The 18851-nt window shown below is 41.6% G+C and overlaps 1 protein-coding gene across 3 annotated transcripts in view; it reads right to left on the reverse strand.

Annotated features, from left to right (window-relative positions):
* Positions 1-9265: 9265 nt before the first annotated feature.
* Positions 9266-18851, reverse strand: part of slc8a4a (solute carrier family 8 member 4a) — a 28552-nt gene continuing 18966 nt past the window's right edge. For all 3 annotated transcript variants that reach the window (XM_013274541.3, XM_013274540.1, XM_003450442.3), the window contains exons 7-9: positions 18531-18630; positions 16917-17189; positions 9266-11089 (exon numbers count right to left, since the gene is read on the reverse strand). In XM_013274541.3, coding sequence (XP_013129995.1) covers positions 10710-11089; positions 16917-17189; positions 18531-18630 — 753 coding nt within the window. In that variant the 3' untranslated portion in view covers positions 9266-10709. The remainder of the gene's footprint in view (positions 11090-16916; positions 17190-18530; positions 18631-18851) is intronic.

Below are 18851 nucleotides of genomic sequence, written 5' to 3' on the forward strand. Positions count from 1 at the left end.
AGAACTCAGGGGCGAGCACGCAGCACGTGCGGGCTGGAGGAGGAGGACGTGGAAGAGTGAGGGGATAATGTAAAACTGGTGGTGTGCAGTACTGCGAATTTTGGTATCGATCGGATACCAAGCAGTGCCGATACCAATACCGTTACCGATACTTTTGGAGACCTGGAATGTAAATGTGCCTGTCTTTACGGCACTTTGGGTCCATTTCTGTCATTTAAGTGGATTATAAGCTATAAATTAAACAGAAGGACAGTCAACACAAAAAGGCACAGAAATTTTCCATATTGCATTTTTTAAGTTATTTTTTTTCATTAAAAAAGTACAAAAAAATTAACACAATTCAATGGGCTACCTACTGAACTTAAGAGGATAGAAACAAAGTATCAGTGCTATCTGATACCAGTACCAGCATTGATATGGATACTGTGGCTTTTTCACTTGATCTGCCCACTTCTACGTGGAACTCTCTCCAACCAAAACATTGCCCACAATAATTCATTAATTAAGTGATTAAAAATAAAATAAAATAAAAATAAAAATAAATACGGAAAAGCTACATCTGTTTCTTTTGGCAGTGCCTATTACAGGTTTAAGATGAAGACTAAAAATGTTTTCCAGCTTCTGATTGTTGCATATTTTATTCAGAATTTGTTCTTTAGCAGATTTTGTCCTGAAACTGGCAGCACAGGCTCTGTACAGTATATATCCCAAGCTCAGGTTTGAGGGCTGTGCAGTACTGTATAGCCTATTTGCTATTCCCAGGACTGCACCCTTCTGTTCCAAATTTCAAAGTTTGTTTATAAAACGTATAAACTGAACTAATGATAATTTAAAAACAATAAAGACAATTATAAAGAACTACACTAAGCACAATAAAAGAAATAGAATAGAAATATATATGACAAAAAAAAAGTTTACAGAGACTGAGACCTCTGGAATCTGCTGGAGCCAACTCTCCAGTTTCAGGGTTACAGCTCCTAATGCTCCTGTTACCACTGGGAGCTCTCTTTGCAACCATTTGGCCATGCTCATCCAGGCCGAATGACATCCTGATGTCCTCGCTGTATATCCTGGTGAGGTGGATCAGTGACTTGATGTCTCGCTCAATCCTGCCATACAGCTTGATATCCTCCATTTACAGGAGGTGTCTGATGGCCACTCGATTCCTGAATCTATGCCTGTATCCGCTCTTAGCGATGAGCTGGCTGCAGCGGTTTCACTTTAACTTGCCATTTTGACCTCCATCATCCTGAATCACTAGAATGATATAGAGAAACAAACAATAAATCCAGATGTTTGTCTCAAGAGGTAGTTTGAACAGGTCATTGTGTCAATAGTCATAACTTACACCAGCAGTTATGCATTATTTTCTAATATTCTAGTCTTTGGGCTTCAATAAGATGATTGTGGACAGTTATTATCAGAATGTTTAGCCTCCAGTGAAATGTATGCTTTCAGAGAAAGTACAGTGAAAGTGCTTCACATATCTGCAATAATGAGGCCCTTTTAAGTTCAGACAAAATGTAAATATTCACCTTTTCCACAACCTTCTGTCCGTCCTTTGCTTTTTTTTTGCACACTGTTTCCTATCTGTCATGGTGCAGGGTTTGGGTCATGGGAGTTGGGATTTAAAGATTCGTCATCTCTGTTAACGTGTTCTGTGTGGTTTCACTTCTGTTCTTGTTAGCTTGGGTTTCTCTCTCATTTCTGTTTGATCTCTAACATTTTGTGCTTTTTTAGTTCTGGTGAGTGTGATTATTTACCTGTTTAGCGGCCTTTAGTTTTGTGATATCTCTGAGTCTCTTTTCAGTTTTTTTTTACTAGTGATGAGTTCAGTTGTTGTGATATCTTGTACTCTGGTTCACATCTCGTTTATTAGTGTTATTATTTGTAGCAGTCTCCCCATTGTTTCTATTTGTGCCTCCCTCGGTCTCCTCCTGTGCTTACGCATTGATCCCTTTGTATCATATTTTTGTTAGTGATGGTATTCAGGTTGTTATTTCCAGATTTTCTTTTCTGTCCTGAATTAGTTTTGCTTCCCCTCTGCCTTTTCCTGATTCACTGATTGCTTTTACCCATGTCTCCTCACTCCCCCGTTTGTCATCCCCAATCAAATTACAATATTGTTACAGTCTTGCTTTTTCGTCACCTTTGTTAATTTTGTACCTTTTTGTATCAACCAATAAAGGCTCACTTTGTTTTCTCATGCCTCAGCCTCATGCTGAGTACATAATATAAATAAATTAGATTTGATAGTTACATTTGGTCTGATCAGCAACAAACGAATAAATAAAAAGAATACATTAATCCAGTCCAATAGCTAACTGACAAATTACATTATCACCCATTATGCTTTTCATTAAAAACTTATAAAGTCTGTCAAAGATGCATGATTGGTTGTTTTTCTCTGTAGGTTTGATTTGAAGCATCGTAAAAAAATATTTTTTTTAAATCTGCACTCCCGCTCTCACACCATTAGCTATGTCAGTACGATATTTTTGATCTCAGCTTGAACAGAGGGAAGCCACATTTCTTTCTTCGGGAGGAAGGGAGATGATTGACATGCGTGTCGTGCTGATTAGGAAATGATCTTCTCTTTGTGTGAAAGTAGAATGTAGCCACAAACTCCAGACTAATTTTAACATTTTAAGCAGTTTAGGCTGCTGAGACACACTGAAAATGGAGACATTTAGATGTTGAGGAAGCGGCACTCATTCTTTAAAATGAACTGACTTTACGTGTTTCTCACTTTGGCTGGGATCTGTGTCCACCGGCTTCTATTACTCTTGTTTTTAACATATCTGGGAGTAGAACAGCCTGTAGCTATGATGCACTTGACCTATGTTGTGTGTTTACACATAGCATCAAATTTACTATAATTTTCAGCTTTTAGTATTGCCAAACATGTATTTGCCACAAACTGTATCCTAATCAACCCACACTTTGTCTTCCTGTGCTTCTTTGAAGCATTGGAGTAAAAAATAAAATGGCCCACCTCAACCTAATCTCTGTATTGACACCTCTGCAGTAGAGTTATCACTGGAGCAATACAAAAGCATTACACTGTCTGTCTGATGTTATCTTCATTCGTGCTGTGCATTTCTGCAGTGATTCCAGAAACACAATCGGTCTGTGTTTCTCCAAAATAATACTACTTGCTGACACATTGATCTCACCCTGCCAGCACTAGAGTCGCTTCACATAGCTGACTTAATTCAGGCCCATTCACGGCTATCACTGTAACAGCATGGAACAGACAATAGTTTACATCCTACTGGGCGAGGGTGATCTTTTTCCCCCTTGCTGTATGTGGTTATATAATGATGAGTAAATCTTATAATGTGAATTATCAAGTTTCGCAGGTGCATTGTAAATTAGATAATGTGTCTATTTCTAATGTGTCAACTAAACGCTGCAGGAAGCCCCGTAAGGTATGACAATGAAATAGCGCAGGAGGTTTCAGTTCCACCTGCAGTACCTGTTAGGAGGAAATGTGCCTGGCTGTGCTGAGTTTCTTTGTGAATTTCATGATAAAACCATCAGGATCTTGTCTTAACCTTAAAGGAACAATTTGATCATGTTTATACGCTCTTGCTGAGAATCTGATGTGAAGATTGATGGCATAATCAGTTCCCGCCGGCAGCCCGTTGGCTTAGTTTAGCACAGACACTGGAAATATGTGTGTTTCGCTCCATCCAGAGGAAACAAAATCTTCCTACCTGTTCTTGTTAAAGTCTTGGCCAGAAAGCAAAAATGGCAAACTGTTCTTTTAATAAAGTGTGTCTCGGCCCAGTCCACCGTAAGGCTTACGCACCAAACCCTCCAAAGACTGCTATCAAACGTGTGTGTAGCAGCAGTGTTTAAGAATTTGGGTTTATACTGGTTCAAAATGGTGTGAATAGAAACGGGACAGTGCTTTGTGACGCTACCTTGACGGCATTAAAAAATGCGTCTAGCTGTCGTCAGTTCGGGACTATTTATTTTACATTTTTTACTTGAGGGACCTAGACTCTGATCATCTCCCACACTCTTTCCTTTAAAGACAGGAAATTTTCTCAATTTTGTCAAAACACAGAAATGTAATAAAAAAGGATCATCAAAAAAAACCCAAAACTGCAGAGTAATAAAACACACACTGCTTTGTTTTTTCTATTGTTTTCCAGAAAGGCATCACCTGGAATATTTTCACTGTGAAAAAATACTTGAAGTAGTTAAAGTTTATATGAAAGGGTTAAAATAGGCGGAGGGAGGTTTGGGGTCTTCACTCACCCCGGTTCTGTTAGCCGTCAGGGCTGGGGGGCTGGGAGGAGGTGCTGGCCGTCAGATTGGGGTCTGGGATGCGGGGCCTCCCTGCTACTGCAGATGGGGGGGCGGTCCGCTTGCCTCCACCCCAGAGAGAAGGGTTACACCTCCTGGGTCTAGGTGCGGCTTGCCCCTCTGGGGGCGGGGGTACCTGGACCTGGGATACAGAGTATGTTTGGGGAGTGTGATTGTCTGTGCAGTGTCTATTTCTGTCTGTCTACATGTTGGGTAAGTGCCGAGTATTTGGTTGTGTATATGGGGGTGGGAATGCACGTTTGAGTCTGTGTGCGTCTGTTTGTCTGTGTCTATATGTCAGGTTGGGCCTTAGACTCTACCTCTCTGGGAACATCTCAGGCCCTCCAAAGTACGGAGGCCTATCTCCCCTCATCACACTCCCTGCCGGTGGCTGATGCCCTCAGACGTTGGTGTGCTGGTGGTTCTTGTCAACTGGGGCTGGGCACTCATGTATGTACCCGCTCACTCCTGGTGGCCGATTGGCGGGGCCTGGCACCTGTGGCCCGGCTGGGCCCCTTCCGGGGGGTGGGGTGCCCTCAGGCCTCTGGCCTCTAGGCCTGAAGCTCGGTCCTCTCTGGCACAGCCGGCTGCCGACAGAGCCCGCGGGCACGCCACTGCAACCCCTCCGGCCTCTGCTCTGTGGCTGCTGGGTGACATCTCGTTTGGGGGTCTACTCAGCTCTTCCCAGGAGGGTGGCACGGTTCCCCCCCTTTGGTGGTCCTCCTTGGGTCCTCATACTCTGGGGCCTCTGGATGTCTGGGGCCTGGATCTCCTCCATAGCTGCTTCATGCCCTGGGGGACGGGGCTATGGCTCCCCACACTCCCTAGCAGATCGTTACATGGAGAAACCTTTGGAATACAAGCATGCTTATCCACACAGGTGTATACACGGGTGTTCACAGACACAAACTACACCTTTCTTGGCTGCTACCTCAAAGCACATTGTGCGCTATCTATCTTGCGTGCTGCACAACAACATTTAATATTTAGTATCTACTATTATCTACTGCTAGCTAGTTTATTGTGATGGTGCTGTATTTATTATGTAGCTGGTTTTTTTTGTTTGTTTGTTTGTTTGTTTGTTTGTTGTCTCTTCTGTTTTTTCTCTCCATACAGGTGATCCAGATGTTTTGTTTGTTTTCTTTCTTTCTTCTCCCCTTTCTCGCCATCTCTTCTCCCCTCAATTTTTCTTTCTCTCCCTCTCTTTCTTTCATTCTTTCTCCCTGTCCTATCTCCCAGTCATGTCTGTCCCGACTGTAACAACTGAAAATAAAATAAATACATAATTATAATAAAGGTCAATCAAATGGACCAATATGGCAAGGCCATGATGATCCAGTTGGTAAAGTAAATCCGCTTGGCATCTCTCTTGGCCTTAAGACAACAATTCTGATGGCTAAAGATCCAAACGGGACAGGGGAAAAAAAAAAAAAAAAAAAAATAGGCCCCTAATGGGTCATGTATGTATTTTGACACACTTTTTGTGAGTTTTTGAGGCTTCTACATCGTCAGCGTGTTTCAATCCTGTAAAATCAAAATAAATTGCACAATACATTTTAAGCAATAAATTGCACAAAAAAGCAAGATGTAGCAAATATGATACAAATTAAACTCATATCTTTATATTTCGTTGTCTTTTTGAAAAAAATGTCAGAAGATTCAATAAACGTTCCATTTTCAAAAAATTAGAATTTTCTGGCAGCTAATTCAGGGTTCAGGCTTTAAAAGGATAAAAGGGTCTGAGAGTCGTCGTTACTTCGTTTGTTGACAACGGGACAGCCTTAAGGTACGGAAAGTGCAGGAATAAACTAGAGGGGGTGATATGAGGCATAACAAAATATTTTTTTTAAACTATTGGGAATGTTTGAGGAGAGCAGTACAGTGGTGTGGTGGTTAGTTCTGTTGCCTGACAGGAAGAAAGTCCTGGGTTTGAATCCACCATCAAACTGGAGCTTTTCTGTGTGGAGTTTTCATGTTCTTCCCACAGTCCAAAGACATGCAGTTAGTGTGGTTAGGTTCACTGGCCATTTTAAATTCTTTGTAGGTGTGAATGATTGTCTGTTTCTCTGTGTTACCCTGTCCATGTTGTACCCTGCCTCTGGCCCTGTGACAACGGGAAACAAGAATTCGATAAGCAGAATGGATGATTGTTGGACACATAAGCTGAGGACCACTGTCCAAGGAAATTAAAATGTGGACGCCTTAGTTTCCAAAACTTATTTTTTGACCACAGGGTAGTTGTAACACAGACACTGTCTCCCATTGAATTTTTTTGAGGATAAACTTGTTAGCAAACATCTTCCTACTCACACAACCAGAGGACAGAAAATTATTAGCATCATTACTTTCATGTTATTTGCCACCTGGTGTCCTGTTACTCCTGGGTTTAAGCTCCTCAAACTCCTGAGGGAAACATCTGTCTCTTTAGCTACTGAATGCTTCGCTATGTTCATATATCTCCGTCTGTAATTCCGTGCTGCTGCTAGTACTGCACACTTTTAAAAACCTTTTCCTGTACCTGCTTATTTAGACAGCTAGCACATATCCAGCATGCTTTTAGCATCAAGCGTAAGCACGTATGTATGCATATTAAGTCAGTCACTCATTTTCTCTTCAATAATGCGAGGCCCATCCAATATAAATCAAATTAATGCCATTCTACAATGTTTCCCATCTGACATTCCTGTTTTAGGTCTCCTTTCGAAATTGCTCTCAGCGCTATTGCAGGGCTGATCCTGGTGAACAACCTGGGGAGGGGGGATCAAAAGAACACGGTGTTCTGCATGTCTCGTCAGCTCCCAAGCATTCCCATTCAAAACTGTTTCAGACCGCAGCCCTTCAACATATACGGCACCTTGGACCTTCAATGCAGAACGTGCCAGAGAGTTGACAGTGCGTGGAACTCCTTTTCTATAATTCAAAGACATGAATTTTTCCAGAAAATGAAAAATTAATTCCTTTGAGTTATAAAGCAGAGCACTAGCACTCACATTTTACAGTCACAAAAGTGTGAAAAGTAGAATGTATGCGCCTACAAGAAATGATAATATTCTCTTTTTACCTCAGCAGGGGCTCATTTCCCAGTTAATGTGTTTGCAATTAGTACATTCTTCTGCCTGCAATAAAAAAGACAGTTATTAAGACACAGCATATGCTGCAGCGAGGGAAAATGATGAAATTATTCTCCATTTTTCCTCTCTTTGAAATTATTTTCTGTTTTTGCTGCTGCTATTTATCAGGCAATTATCAACATGATGAAACCTAAATCACTTTTAAAATGCCCCTAACCTGTCAGACACGTCCCTCATTTCATGCAGTTTTGAAAGAAACCGGAAAATAGTAAAGCAATAAGGTGTGATATCTATCATGGTATGATATATATCACTCAGGTAATTCATCTAAGTAAGTTGCAGGAAGATTTTACCCTGATGTAGACTTCTACCGCGAACCTTTGGCTGACGTTGTTGCCCACATTTATGTTTGTGTGTGATGCATAACGTTTAAATTACAGCCTGTTTTTGTCCCAATGTGTCTTATGCGGTGCCAGCCAATAGAAAAAAATTAAATACTTGTATTTTTTTCGTCTTCTGAGTCTCATTGTTGTTGTTGGGTTTCTTTTGAAGAACAAACATATTCGTCCCTCAGGTTTTTCCAATTCTTTGTACATTCCCTCATATCTATTTGCCTCCTTCCAGGAATCTGCCAACATTTGTGAGTCTTTATATTGATGCTTTGATTTTTACTGCTTATTCTGAGGCTATAATTGTTATTCTCTCATTGATAAATTCAGGAATTGCAGTGAAAAAGTAAAAAGTAGTTGGACATGCACAGTAGGACATCAACAATGCCAAACAGGCCAGTCATGTACTCGCGGACTGCGTCCCGACATGTAGTTTAGCACATACGAAAAACATGCAGGGGCCTTTTCTAAATTTATGCTAACTGGAAAGTTCTGAAAACATCTCCGCTCATTGTCTAAAGGTAATGTCTTAAAGTTATAGTGTATAAAATCTCACCACCAGATTTTAGTCAATTGTAGCTTGCTGTCAACTGAGTTCTGTTGGCGGCCTCTGTAGGACAAACAATTCGTCTGTAGTGTAGGTTCTCAATATGCTCCAAATGTATTTACTCTGGAGGAAGCTGTAAAAATCTGAAAAAAAAAGTTTCAATATGAGTTGATGAGTCAATGAAACTGAGCAATAACCACCACACTAAGGTGAGCTGAAGATATCCTGAGCTTTTCTGTCAGTAAACACTGTTGTTTTTGCCGCTTTTAGCTGCTGTTAGCTGCTGTTAGCTGGCATCAGTAAAACTTTCTTTGACGTTGACCAAACATTGTTGGACTTGGACACTTAGTGAATAAACTCTCAAACGATGTAAGAATATAATTAAACTGTTTATCAGATTCAAAGAGTGATTCTTAGGAGCCTAACATTAGCTGGCATCATGTTAGCTTGTTGTTGTTTAGTTTGTTCTCGTTGTCAGCTGTCCAGGTGGTTATATGTCTAATCTGCTGACAATATTGGGAATAAATAAGCATGTTTGTGCATGTTTTCATGTTTTAGAGCCCTCACTTTAGTTCTGGAGATGAAGCTAGAAGTCAGGATTGATTATTTTTTCCAGATGCTAGATGTCTTGTCTTTCTTATTTGCACTTTTGCTTATATGGTGATAGACTCCACTTCTCAGATGATAAAACATAGGTGTGATCCCTCATAGCTGGAGTCTGAGGGCACAGACATGAATTAAAATTTCTCTCCACAGCACATGAATGCCTAAAAGTTTTCTTTGACTTTACTTTAGCTTTAGCATGCTAACTGTTTGGCTAGTCTCTAGCTGACTGTACTTTTAACTTTATTAAGAGTAGTTTGTGAGAGTCATTGACGACCTGCTTGGTTTGTATAATCTAAACCATCGTTCAAAAAGTTAAATTAAGATGACAAGGCGTCTAATGGCATAATAAATGAGCAACATTTATTTCCACTTTTTTATACATTAAACGTGCATATCAATAAAACTAAAATCGATCATATAAATACCTCTACTATAATACTGTCACAATAAATATGGCTCTACAGATTCTAGGTTAAATAAAAAACAGAGTTCAGTATCAACTGCTGTGCAACACAAGGAGACACTCTCGGGACACACTGTACATGTCTTCTCTTTTAGCACATTTTCCATGTCAAATGATGGACTTGTTTGGTGATTGCGATATGATACAGTGTACTCCACTCTCATTTAAAAGAGCCTGTTTGCTCTCTGCTGTGCTTTTCCTAAAAGAGATATTGTTGAATAATGTTCACAGTGTCAGCATGACAGATAAGAAAACTGCAGTCCTTTTAATATCCATATTCAAATTCGGTTTCTCTTCTGTTACCAACAAACCACCCCGTACCATTTTGTGGAGTCAAAGTAGAGACAGTGCCATGCTTTTTGACAATTTGTGCTGGAGCGCAAAGGTGCACACACTCACCACCTACACACACGCATACACAAAAATCATAAATGTGCTCAAAGTATTTGTACAATTAAAAGCAGGCACTCTGCTCCAGGTTGACTTAAAAAAAGGCTATTTTTGAAAAAAAACTTGGCTATGTCAAACATGACAGTGCACCAGGCAGTGAATAGAGTATGATACAGCTGTGATTCACATGTACACAAACACATCAACACATCAACACCCATGTCAAAATATTACATACAGTACTTTAAAATATATTACCAAGAAACTGTTGTTATCTGATAACGTGCAAAACTAAGCACACCTTTCACAACACTCTCACGCACAATGTTCATCTTTTACATGATATACAATGAATAATTGTACAGACTAAGTAATAAATATCATCACACAAATGTTTTACTGGTCACTTCTGTCTTCCACTTAATGTAAATGCCAAGTACTATGTAATGTCGTCCCATGCACCATCTTTAAGTTTCCAATATATAACAAAGGCCAAAAAGGAGAATTCTTCTAGACGTTTTCTTCAATCTTGTGCTTTCTTAACATCTAAAAATTCAAATAATTTGTCCACAGAGAGAGAAAGGACCCAATGCCAGAAGCTGTCTGTATGCGTCAAGTGACAGAATATAATTTATGGTGATAGAAATGATTAGATAAACGTATCATGTGATATAATATTTCAAAAAAAGGAACAAAGTCAAGAGAGCTTCATTCTCAGTGGCTAAAGCTATCCTTCACAGCATAGGTGGTAGCAAAGTACCAAAGTCCAAAGAATCAGAGTCAGTCAGATACTGTGCCGTATTAATAATAACTAATGATACAAATAGTTATAAACTTTTGTGAAAATAGACAAAAACGGAGAGAAAACACGTTCAGTAAATTGTAAAAACAAGGAGAGGACTTGTGTCTGTGCCTTTCCCTCTGTCTCAGAAGCCAGGCACGTGGCAGTACGCCTCCAAGGAGGCCAACAGGATGTAGATGAACCAGAGAGAGAGGAAGAGGAAGAAGGTGAGAAGCTTGGCTGTCCGTGGGCCACCGAGCTCTCCTCCAGACACGGCGGGACGTCGGCGGTAGAGCAGCACCAGCACGCACACCAGCGCCATGATGGTGAAGAGGGTGACAGAGAAGGCCAGGGACCCCGGGTTCACTTTGAACACCTTGCCTTTGGTGTGCCAGTAAACTGCTGCAATGGTCCACGCCACTCCAATGCCTAAGAACACATTGACCGCATTGCTGCCCGTCACATTTCCAATAGAGGCGTCAGCATATTGGTCCTGGATGGCAGCCACCTTACTCGCAAAAGTGTCTGTAAAAGAGAGAGAAATGGGCAAATATATATAAGTAATCAGTAATGTGCACAGACAGAGTACAGGTGCCACAAACACCAGGGACTGTACCATAAGCACTACATGTATTTAATCAAATTCAAGCCTTAATTTAGGAAGTACCGCCATTATTATACTGTATATAGTTTCCCAATTTCAGAGGCTCAAAAATAATTGGACAGTTGACTTACAAGTAGTTTCATGGCCAGATGAGGCATATTTACCTATTATTCCATGACAAATTAAGCCATTAAAGATCTGGAGTTGATTTAGTAGTTGTGACTGGAACTCTTAGCATGTAAGTCCAAAGTGTCCGTTCAAGTACAACGAGGCCATGATTAGGCTGAAAGTTCAAAGGAAAAACTTAGGAACTCAGCCTAAACTGTAAGAGTGGCCAAATCAACAGCCTAGATCATGGTTACAACGAATAAATGGACTGGTCAGCTCAATAATACCACACATCCCAAAAGACTACAGAAGACTAAAGTGTATGATTGCAAAAGTTATTTCTTGGTTGGTTTCATTGATTCCGTCAAGAACACTCAATAGGAGGTATAAAACTGAATTATTTTATGAATCTACAATCAAGACACGCTTTTAGGAATGGAAATACAAAGACAAGAATAAGAAGGTGCAAACCTCTGGTTACACTTAAAAACATGAAAGTCTGATTAGGCTTTCCTGGAAAAAAGGGTTGTCACAAAAAAAACAAAACAAAAAAATCCCCAAAAATGATACTCAGATATAAATATAATTAAAGCTGCAAGCAGCGATATGAGGGCCCTCGCAACCCCGGCGCGTCGAGCCAAGCCCAACACCTAAAACCAGCGCTTCCGATCTGATGTCACATTGATGGAATTCATGCATTTAACCACCAGCTAAAATTTCATCTCATTCAACCATTATTATAGTCGTCCCACTAGGTGGCGCTCTAACCATTGCTGACAAATGGCATAACAAACATTTCCGAGCTCGAGTCTCATCACGCCTGCGACCTTTGGGAGAGATTGGACATTGTGTTTTTGAGCGACAGCAGGTTACTGCTTTTTGGCGAGTGAGTGAAACTCCACGTGCCGCCATGACCACCCCGTTTCCCTGAACGTAAAAAGCTTCGCAATTTAACATCACAAAGGTCTTTAGATTCCACACACAGGAGATCGCGTAAATCTAATGAAATCCCTTGGAGGAGTTCGTCAAAGTATGAGGCCTGAAAAGAGGGGAAAATGTCGCCAAATTTACACATTAATTTTAAAATGGCTGACTTCCTGTTGGATTTGGGATATTGCTCCAAGAGACTTTTTTGTACATCTTGATATCTCCAATAAGCTTGCCAGGTTTCAAACTCATACATAAAACACAGAGCAGGGGCTGTTGTTTTGAAATTTTGTAGGGGGCGCTGTGGAGCCATTTTGCGCTGTTCAAGGAAAATGAACATATAAAAAGAAATCCCTCATCACATTAGAGGTGTGCGCCAAATTTCAAGACTTTTTAAACTTTTCAAGCCCCTCAAAAGCCACTTCATCTTTCATGGTGAACTGCGTTGCCACCAGGGTGCGCCGTTCAGTTTATAGTCACAATTTTCTCACTGAAGCATCAAGAGGGACTGATGGTGATATTCACCGCTTTTGAGGTGGCCACGATGAACCTGTGAAAATCAGTACAACAAAATGAAAGACATGACATTTCCTGGTGCCACTAGGTGGCGCTCTACGTATTCCTGACAATGGGCATATCAATCTGTTCAGGGCGGGTCTGACATCATCCCTGTAAAATCTGGTACTGATCAGATTGGATTTCATTGAGTTACACTAATTTGTTTCTTCATGGCGAGACCTAAATGTTCGCCATGCTGCTGGGGTCACACCCTTCAGCGAAAACTCACAGTTTTCTCTGTAACCCAAGACCAACTCCTTAAGGCTTTCCTGGAGAAATTTGAGGCTGCAGATGTCACCCATTACAATACTGTACCCCAAAGTGTAAAACATGACATTTCCTGTTCCCACTAGGTGGCGCTGTCCCTGATGTCAAATATGGCAGTTGAAATATGTTCAGGGGTGGAGCCTTATCATATGTGTCCACTTTGGTCAAGGTCGGACAATGTATGAGAGAACGAGAGGCAATAAGATTTTCATGGCGAGTCATCGAAATTCGCCGTGGCGCCACGGCCTCACCGTAACCCGAAAACTCAAAAGCTCCGCAATTTAACATGGCCCAGGTGTGTAGTTGACACTGACCAAATATGAAGCTTGTACGATGAAATTCCAATGAGGAGTTCGCAAAAGTTCGAGGCATGGAAATGGCAAAATTAGAGCCAAAATGTCACCTTCACTTCCAAATGGCGGACTTCCTGTTGGGTTTAGGACATGGCCATAATAGACTTTTTTGTGCGTCTCCGAACGTTAGATATGTGTTCCGAGTTTTATACATGTAGGTCATACCCATCTCGGGGGCTCGCGTTTCTCATTTTTCTAGGTGGCGCTACTGAGCCAATTTTCCCTGGACATGTCTATGGACATTAAAATACGTAAATTTTCACCAGACCTGACGCGTGTGCAAAATTTCATGAGTTTTTGAGCATGTTTAGGCCCTCAAAAGGCCGATTCATTTGCCGAAATAATAATAATAATAATAATAATAATAAGAAGAAGAAGAAGAAGAAACAGAGCAGATACAATAGGGCCTTCGCACTCTCGGTGCTCGGGCCCTAAATATATGAATTGATAATAAAATTAATATTGTATTAAGATAGTCATTTGAAACAATACTGATACAAACAGTGCCTCAAAAAGAGAGACTCAAAAACAAGCAGCAGCTGGAGGTGACTGGAGTAAAGGCCTGCCAGAGTACTGCAAAGGAGGAAACACAGGATTTGGTGATGTCCATGTTTCCAGTCATTGACTAAAAGGTTTTTCATTCAAGTATTAAAAACAACACTTACATTTAAAGTGATGTTAGTTGTGTTTAAAAATTATCCTAAACAGTTATTGTCTTGACGCATGCTCAATCATCCAGCTAAGTAAATCCCAAAGGGTTGAGACACATTTTTTCTAAACACCGCGTCTCCGTGGCTTTTAAACATGTTGCGCCAAAAACTGGTCCACCCCAAGGATCGGGTCCCCTGACACAAGCAGAGTAATGTAGTGTACTCTGTTAAGTGCCAGGAGGATTGCCCTAAAGAAACATCTGGAAGTAAGTTCTTTTTTAAAAACTAATGTTAGCCTATGCAACTACCTTGTTTTAGTTTTGGTAGCTACCTGGGTTCACTTCAGTATCTTCGATGTACTATTGCTGTGTGATTTATTGCTATTAATGAAGGCTGCAGAATCTCATCTCTGCTTTTTGCGGATGATGTGGTTCTGATGGCTTCATCGGGTGAGGGCCTCCAGCTCGCACTGGAACGGTTCGCAGCCGAGTGTGAAGCAGCAGGAATGAGGATCAGCACCTCCAAATCTGAGGCCATGGTTCTCAGCCGGAAAAGGGTGGAGTGCCCACTCCGGGTCGGGGATGAGTTCCTGCCCCAAGTGGAGGAGTTTAAGTATCTCGGGGTCTTGTTCGCGAGTGATGGGAGAAGGGAGCCGGAGATCGACAGACGGATTGGTGCTGCGGCTGCAGTGATGCGGACGCTGCACCGGTCCGTCGTGGTGAAGAGGGAGCTGAGTGTAAAGGCAAAGCTCTCAATTTACCGGTCGATCTACGTCCCGACCCTCACCTATGGCCACGAGCTGTGGGTAGTGACCGAAAGAACGAGATCGCGGATACAAGCGGCAGAAATGAGCTTCCTCCGAAGGGTGGCTGGCCTCTCCCTTAGAGATAGGGTGAGAAGTTCGGCCATCCGGGAGGGGCTCAGAGTAGAGCCGCTGCTCCTCCACATCGAAAGGAGCCAGTTGAGGTGGTTCGGGCATCTGACAAGGATGCCCCCTGGGCGCCTCCTGGGCGAGGTGTTCCGGGCATGTCCCACCGGGAGGAGGCCCCGGGGCAGACCCAGGACGCGTTGGAGAGATTATATCTCTCGGCTGGCCTGGGAACGCCTTGGTGTTCCCCCGGATGAGCTGGAGGAGGTGGCTGAGGAGAGGGAGGTCTGGGCTTCTCTGCTTAGGCTGCTGCCCCCGCGACCCGACTTCGGATAAAGCGGATGAGGATGGATGGATGGATGGATGCATTACAACCTGCTAGCTGCAAATAATCATGTGCAGTTCTGAAAGAAGACAGAAAGAAAACAACTACAGAAATAGTTTTCTATACGAAATCACTGCAAAAACTGCAGCCTTACTTAATGTCGGCCCTGTTACTCATTTTATATTATTTAAAAATCTAGTTGGTATTGCTTTCAGAACTGCACATGATTATTTACACCTATCAGGTTGTTAATGCTATCCATCAAGTCTAACAGTCTGCAGTCTATGAACTAACCCCAGCTAGCTCGGTGGCAAATAGCCATCAGTAATAAATCACACAGCAATAGTACATTCATGTAGTTGTAAAAAGCATGACAATATATCAAGGTATTCAGAATACGTTACTCACATTGAGTAACTTAACGGAATTCGTTACAAACTACATTTTGGGCCATGTATCCTGTAATCTGTAGTGGAATATATTTTAAAAGTAACCTTCCCAACACTGTTTGTTGATCAATGGTGATGACAATTTGCATATTAATGATTAACAACCTCACAGCCCATTGTCCAGTGGGCTAATTTCAGTCATTGTGTGACGTACTGTTTATAAAGCTGGGGAAAGATGCAGTCAGCTGAGACTGAAGAAGTCACTTGGATGAGTGACAAAACGTTTCTCCCACTGAAAACGCTACGTCCAGATGAACAGAATCAACCCAGATTTTTGTGAAACTCAGTTATTTAAAGCTGAAAATCTGAAGATGAAAGCTGAAAATAACATTGTTTTTGTGTAATATTGTTCTCTATAGCCACCCATGGTACTCTATGTGTACTTTAATTGTTATTAGGCTGTTGTAGTCTTGTGGCCCTGCATTAATGATTAGAAGGACCATATCCTATATGTGGTTATGGGAATACAGCCAATAGCCTACTGTGAAACTGCAAAAAAGAAAACTTTCTCTCATTGATGAAACATTGTTTGGCTCGTAAACAGATCTGACTTTTACTCACAGTAAAATAAAAATGGGCCCCCAGCTGTCAAGGAGTTCAGGACTCGAGAGAAATGCCGTTATGTATCAAATAATATATGTGTAGCTAATAAACTGTGACTCTGTATGTGACAGATCACTTGTCTGCAGTGTAAAAAAACACAATGTTGTTTTCTGACTGTCAAGAATAATTATTTTTAAGCTGGCTAATTACTGAAGTCAAGTTCAGGGATCATTGAACAACTGAAAACACGAGAATTTGACTCTTATATTAAGACCTAGTTTACATTCATTACTGGTGACTTTTTCAAAAAGGGGGACTTCATGGCTTTCTCTTATTTAGCATGGGATTTGTTTGGGAAGCATGACAGGATAAGATGGAGTCTCAAAGCGTGAGAGTTGGCAACCCTGGTTTATTAAGCCAAAACCTAATTTTCATAGTCATTGTTTTTTGTTCAGCGTTAGTGTTTAGGAAATAGCGAAAAGGGAATACAATTAGGACGAAACTAACAAGTGAAACAAGGTTTTTTTTCTCTGTTTACAACTTGTTAATATCCAAGACACGAGCTTTGGAGAGAATCCCTCTGACAGCACAGGTGGAGGAAAAGGTTACACAAGCAGCTGCTTCTGCCACAGGGGAAAAGCCCAGAGGAGACACAGGACAAGGCCGCTGGTAGGACTGAACGACAAGCACAGATGCCCACCTGGAACAGAAGTGCCGAGGGCCACAAACACCACAGCGGTGACCGAGTCTTTGAGACCGACTGTGCAGCCGAAATGTGAGGCCAGGTCCCCGGTCACAGCTGTCAGAACACCAATGAGGGAAATAGAGACAAAGAAGCAGGCCCAGCCGTTCCAGTATTCAGTCGGTGGGACGAAAGCAAAGAGGACCTTCCAGAAAACTGTCAGGAAGTGCATAATGTAATCAAAGCAGGACGGCAAGCGCTCCTCCCCGCTCTCCTCCTCATCGTCGTCACCTAGCAAAGACAGAATAGATGAGTGAAAGCCTGCGAAACACAACCTTCATTTAGACTGCAGTTTGGCTTTACAGAGCCCCGTAAAGCCACCATGAAATCGATATAATTTTAGTTTCAGTTACTGTATTTGTTCAGACACTGGCAGTTTTGGGAAATGCTCTACAGATACTGTAAAATGGAGAGAAGATTTAATATGCACTGCTGTTGGATGAAACTGTGAATGTGGATATTGTTTGGACAATGGCTGCTTTTGTGGTATGTGGCCAATTACGTTGTTATCATAGCCATTCTGTGACTGCTCTATACTGCTCCTGTTATCTACAGCCAAGAAATCATTGTTAAAGCCAAATGGGATTTGGACCAGTTGTGCTTAGATAAGACAGACGTGCAACAAATACACCACAGGAGGACAGGAATACAGTGGCTTCAATACAGCACTCATCGCAGTTGTCACAAGTCAGTGCACTACACACATGCGGGGGGCTTGTAGTTAGTGTCACACCATTTAAAAACAAATGTGTCATAGTGCGACCAAAGCACAACAATTAGTAGAGCTACAGTTCCAGCGACAGCCATCGCTGAGGGCAGGAGATTACATTATAATTTATAATATCATCATATTTATCATAATACAGCTCAGACCCAAACCGTGGAAGTGAATGAGCACTAAAAAATCCTGACTTTTCAGAAATTTAGTGCCAATTTGTCATCATATTCATCTTCATATTTTAGATCAGTAAAACCTTCAGCATCTTTGGGCAATCCTTTTCAAATCAGAGACAGGCAGGAAGTGTACTTTCTATCTTAAATATGCACATTAGAAATGCAAATCTGAGTTTCTCCATCCAGCAAGAGAGAGAAAATAAAGAAAAAAGCATGTTAACCAAATGACACATCACAGGAGTCTAAGTGAGCTTTTAGCCCGATGATTTGTGCACTAGTGCAGATCTAAAAGGTTCACCGACAGCTTTGGAAAGACCCCCCAAAAAAGATTCACCATACCACAAACATCGTCATAAATTCTTCAGAGCCATTAATTGTTGAGGAAGAGCCGGCCCTTTTAGTTTTTATGATGAGCCACATCATGCATTTTTAATAAACTGTCTGGATTTAAATGGATGCAGCAAATAAGCTCAGAATGATCAAAAATGAATTAAAATAGCATTTGTTTTTGTAAGCAATCTTAAACTGAGCATTTTGAATTTTATTTTAAAGACATATCTAAGTGAGCGCTGCACAACAGGCAGCTGGTGGACCGGATCCAGCCTGCAGGCTCAATCTTCTTCAGGACTGCCTTCAGAGGGATGAACAGATGAGGCATTTCAGGACGCTGCGACTTACCTGCGCTGACAGTGACGGCACTAACAAACTGCTCTCTCCAGCTGCTGCTCCCTACAACAAGAGCTAGGTTCGTTTTCTTGATCAGCTTGTCCACTGTGCTCTGCAAGGAAAGCAGAAGAAAGGTGCATTAACACACACTGAATAACATACTCAGTACAATCTTAGTGCTGTATGACACTGGGGACACTGATGTGGTGAATCAAGATACAATTACCAGCTTCTGTCCTCCCAGTGTGAAGCAATGGTGAGTCACCAAAACAGATGCGAGCACAAAATCCCAGTAGCCCCCAGGAGAAAGGGAGTGTACGAGCATAAAGCTGC

The sequence above is a fragment of the Oreochromis niloticus genome, linkage group LG10 (assembly GCF_001858045.2).
Source record: "Oreochromis niloticus isolate F11D_XX linkage group LG10, O_niloticus_UMD_NMBU, whole genome shotgun sequence".
NCBI classification, from domain to species: Eukaryota; Metazoa; Chordata; class Actinopteri; order Cichliformes; family Cichlidae; genus Oreochromis; species Oreochromis niloticus.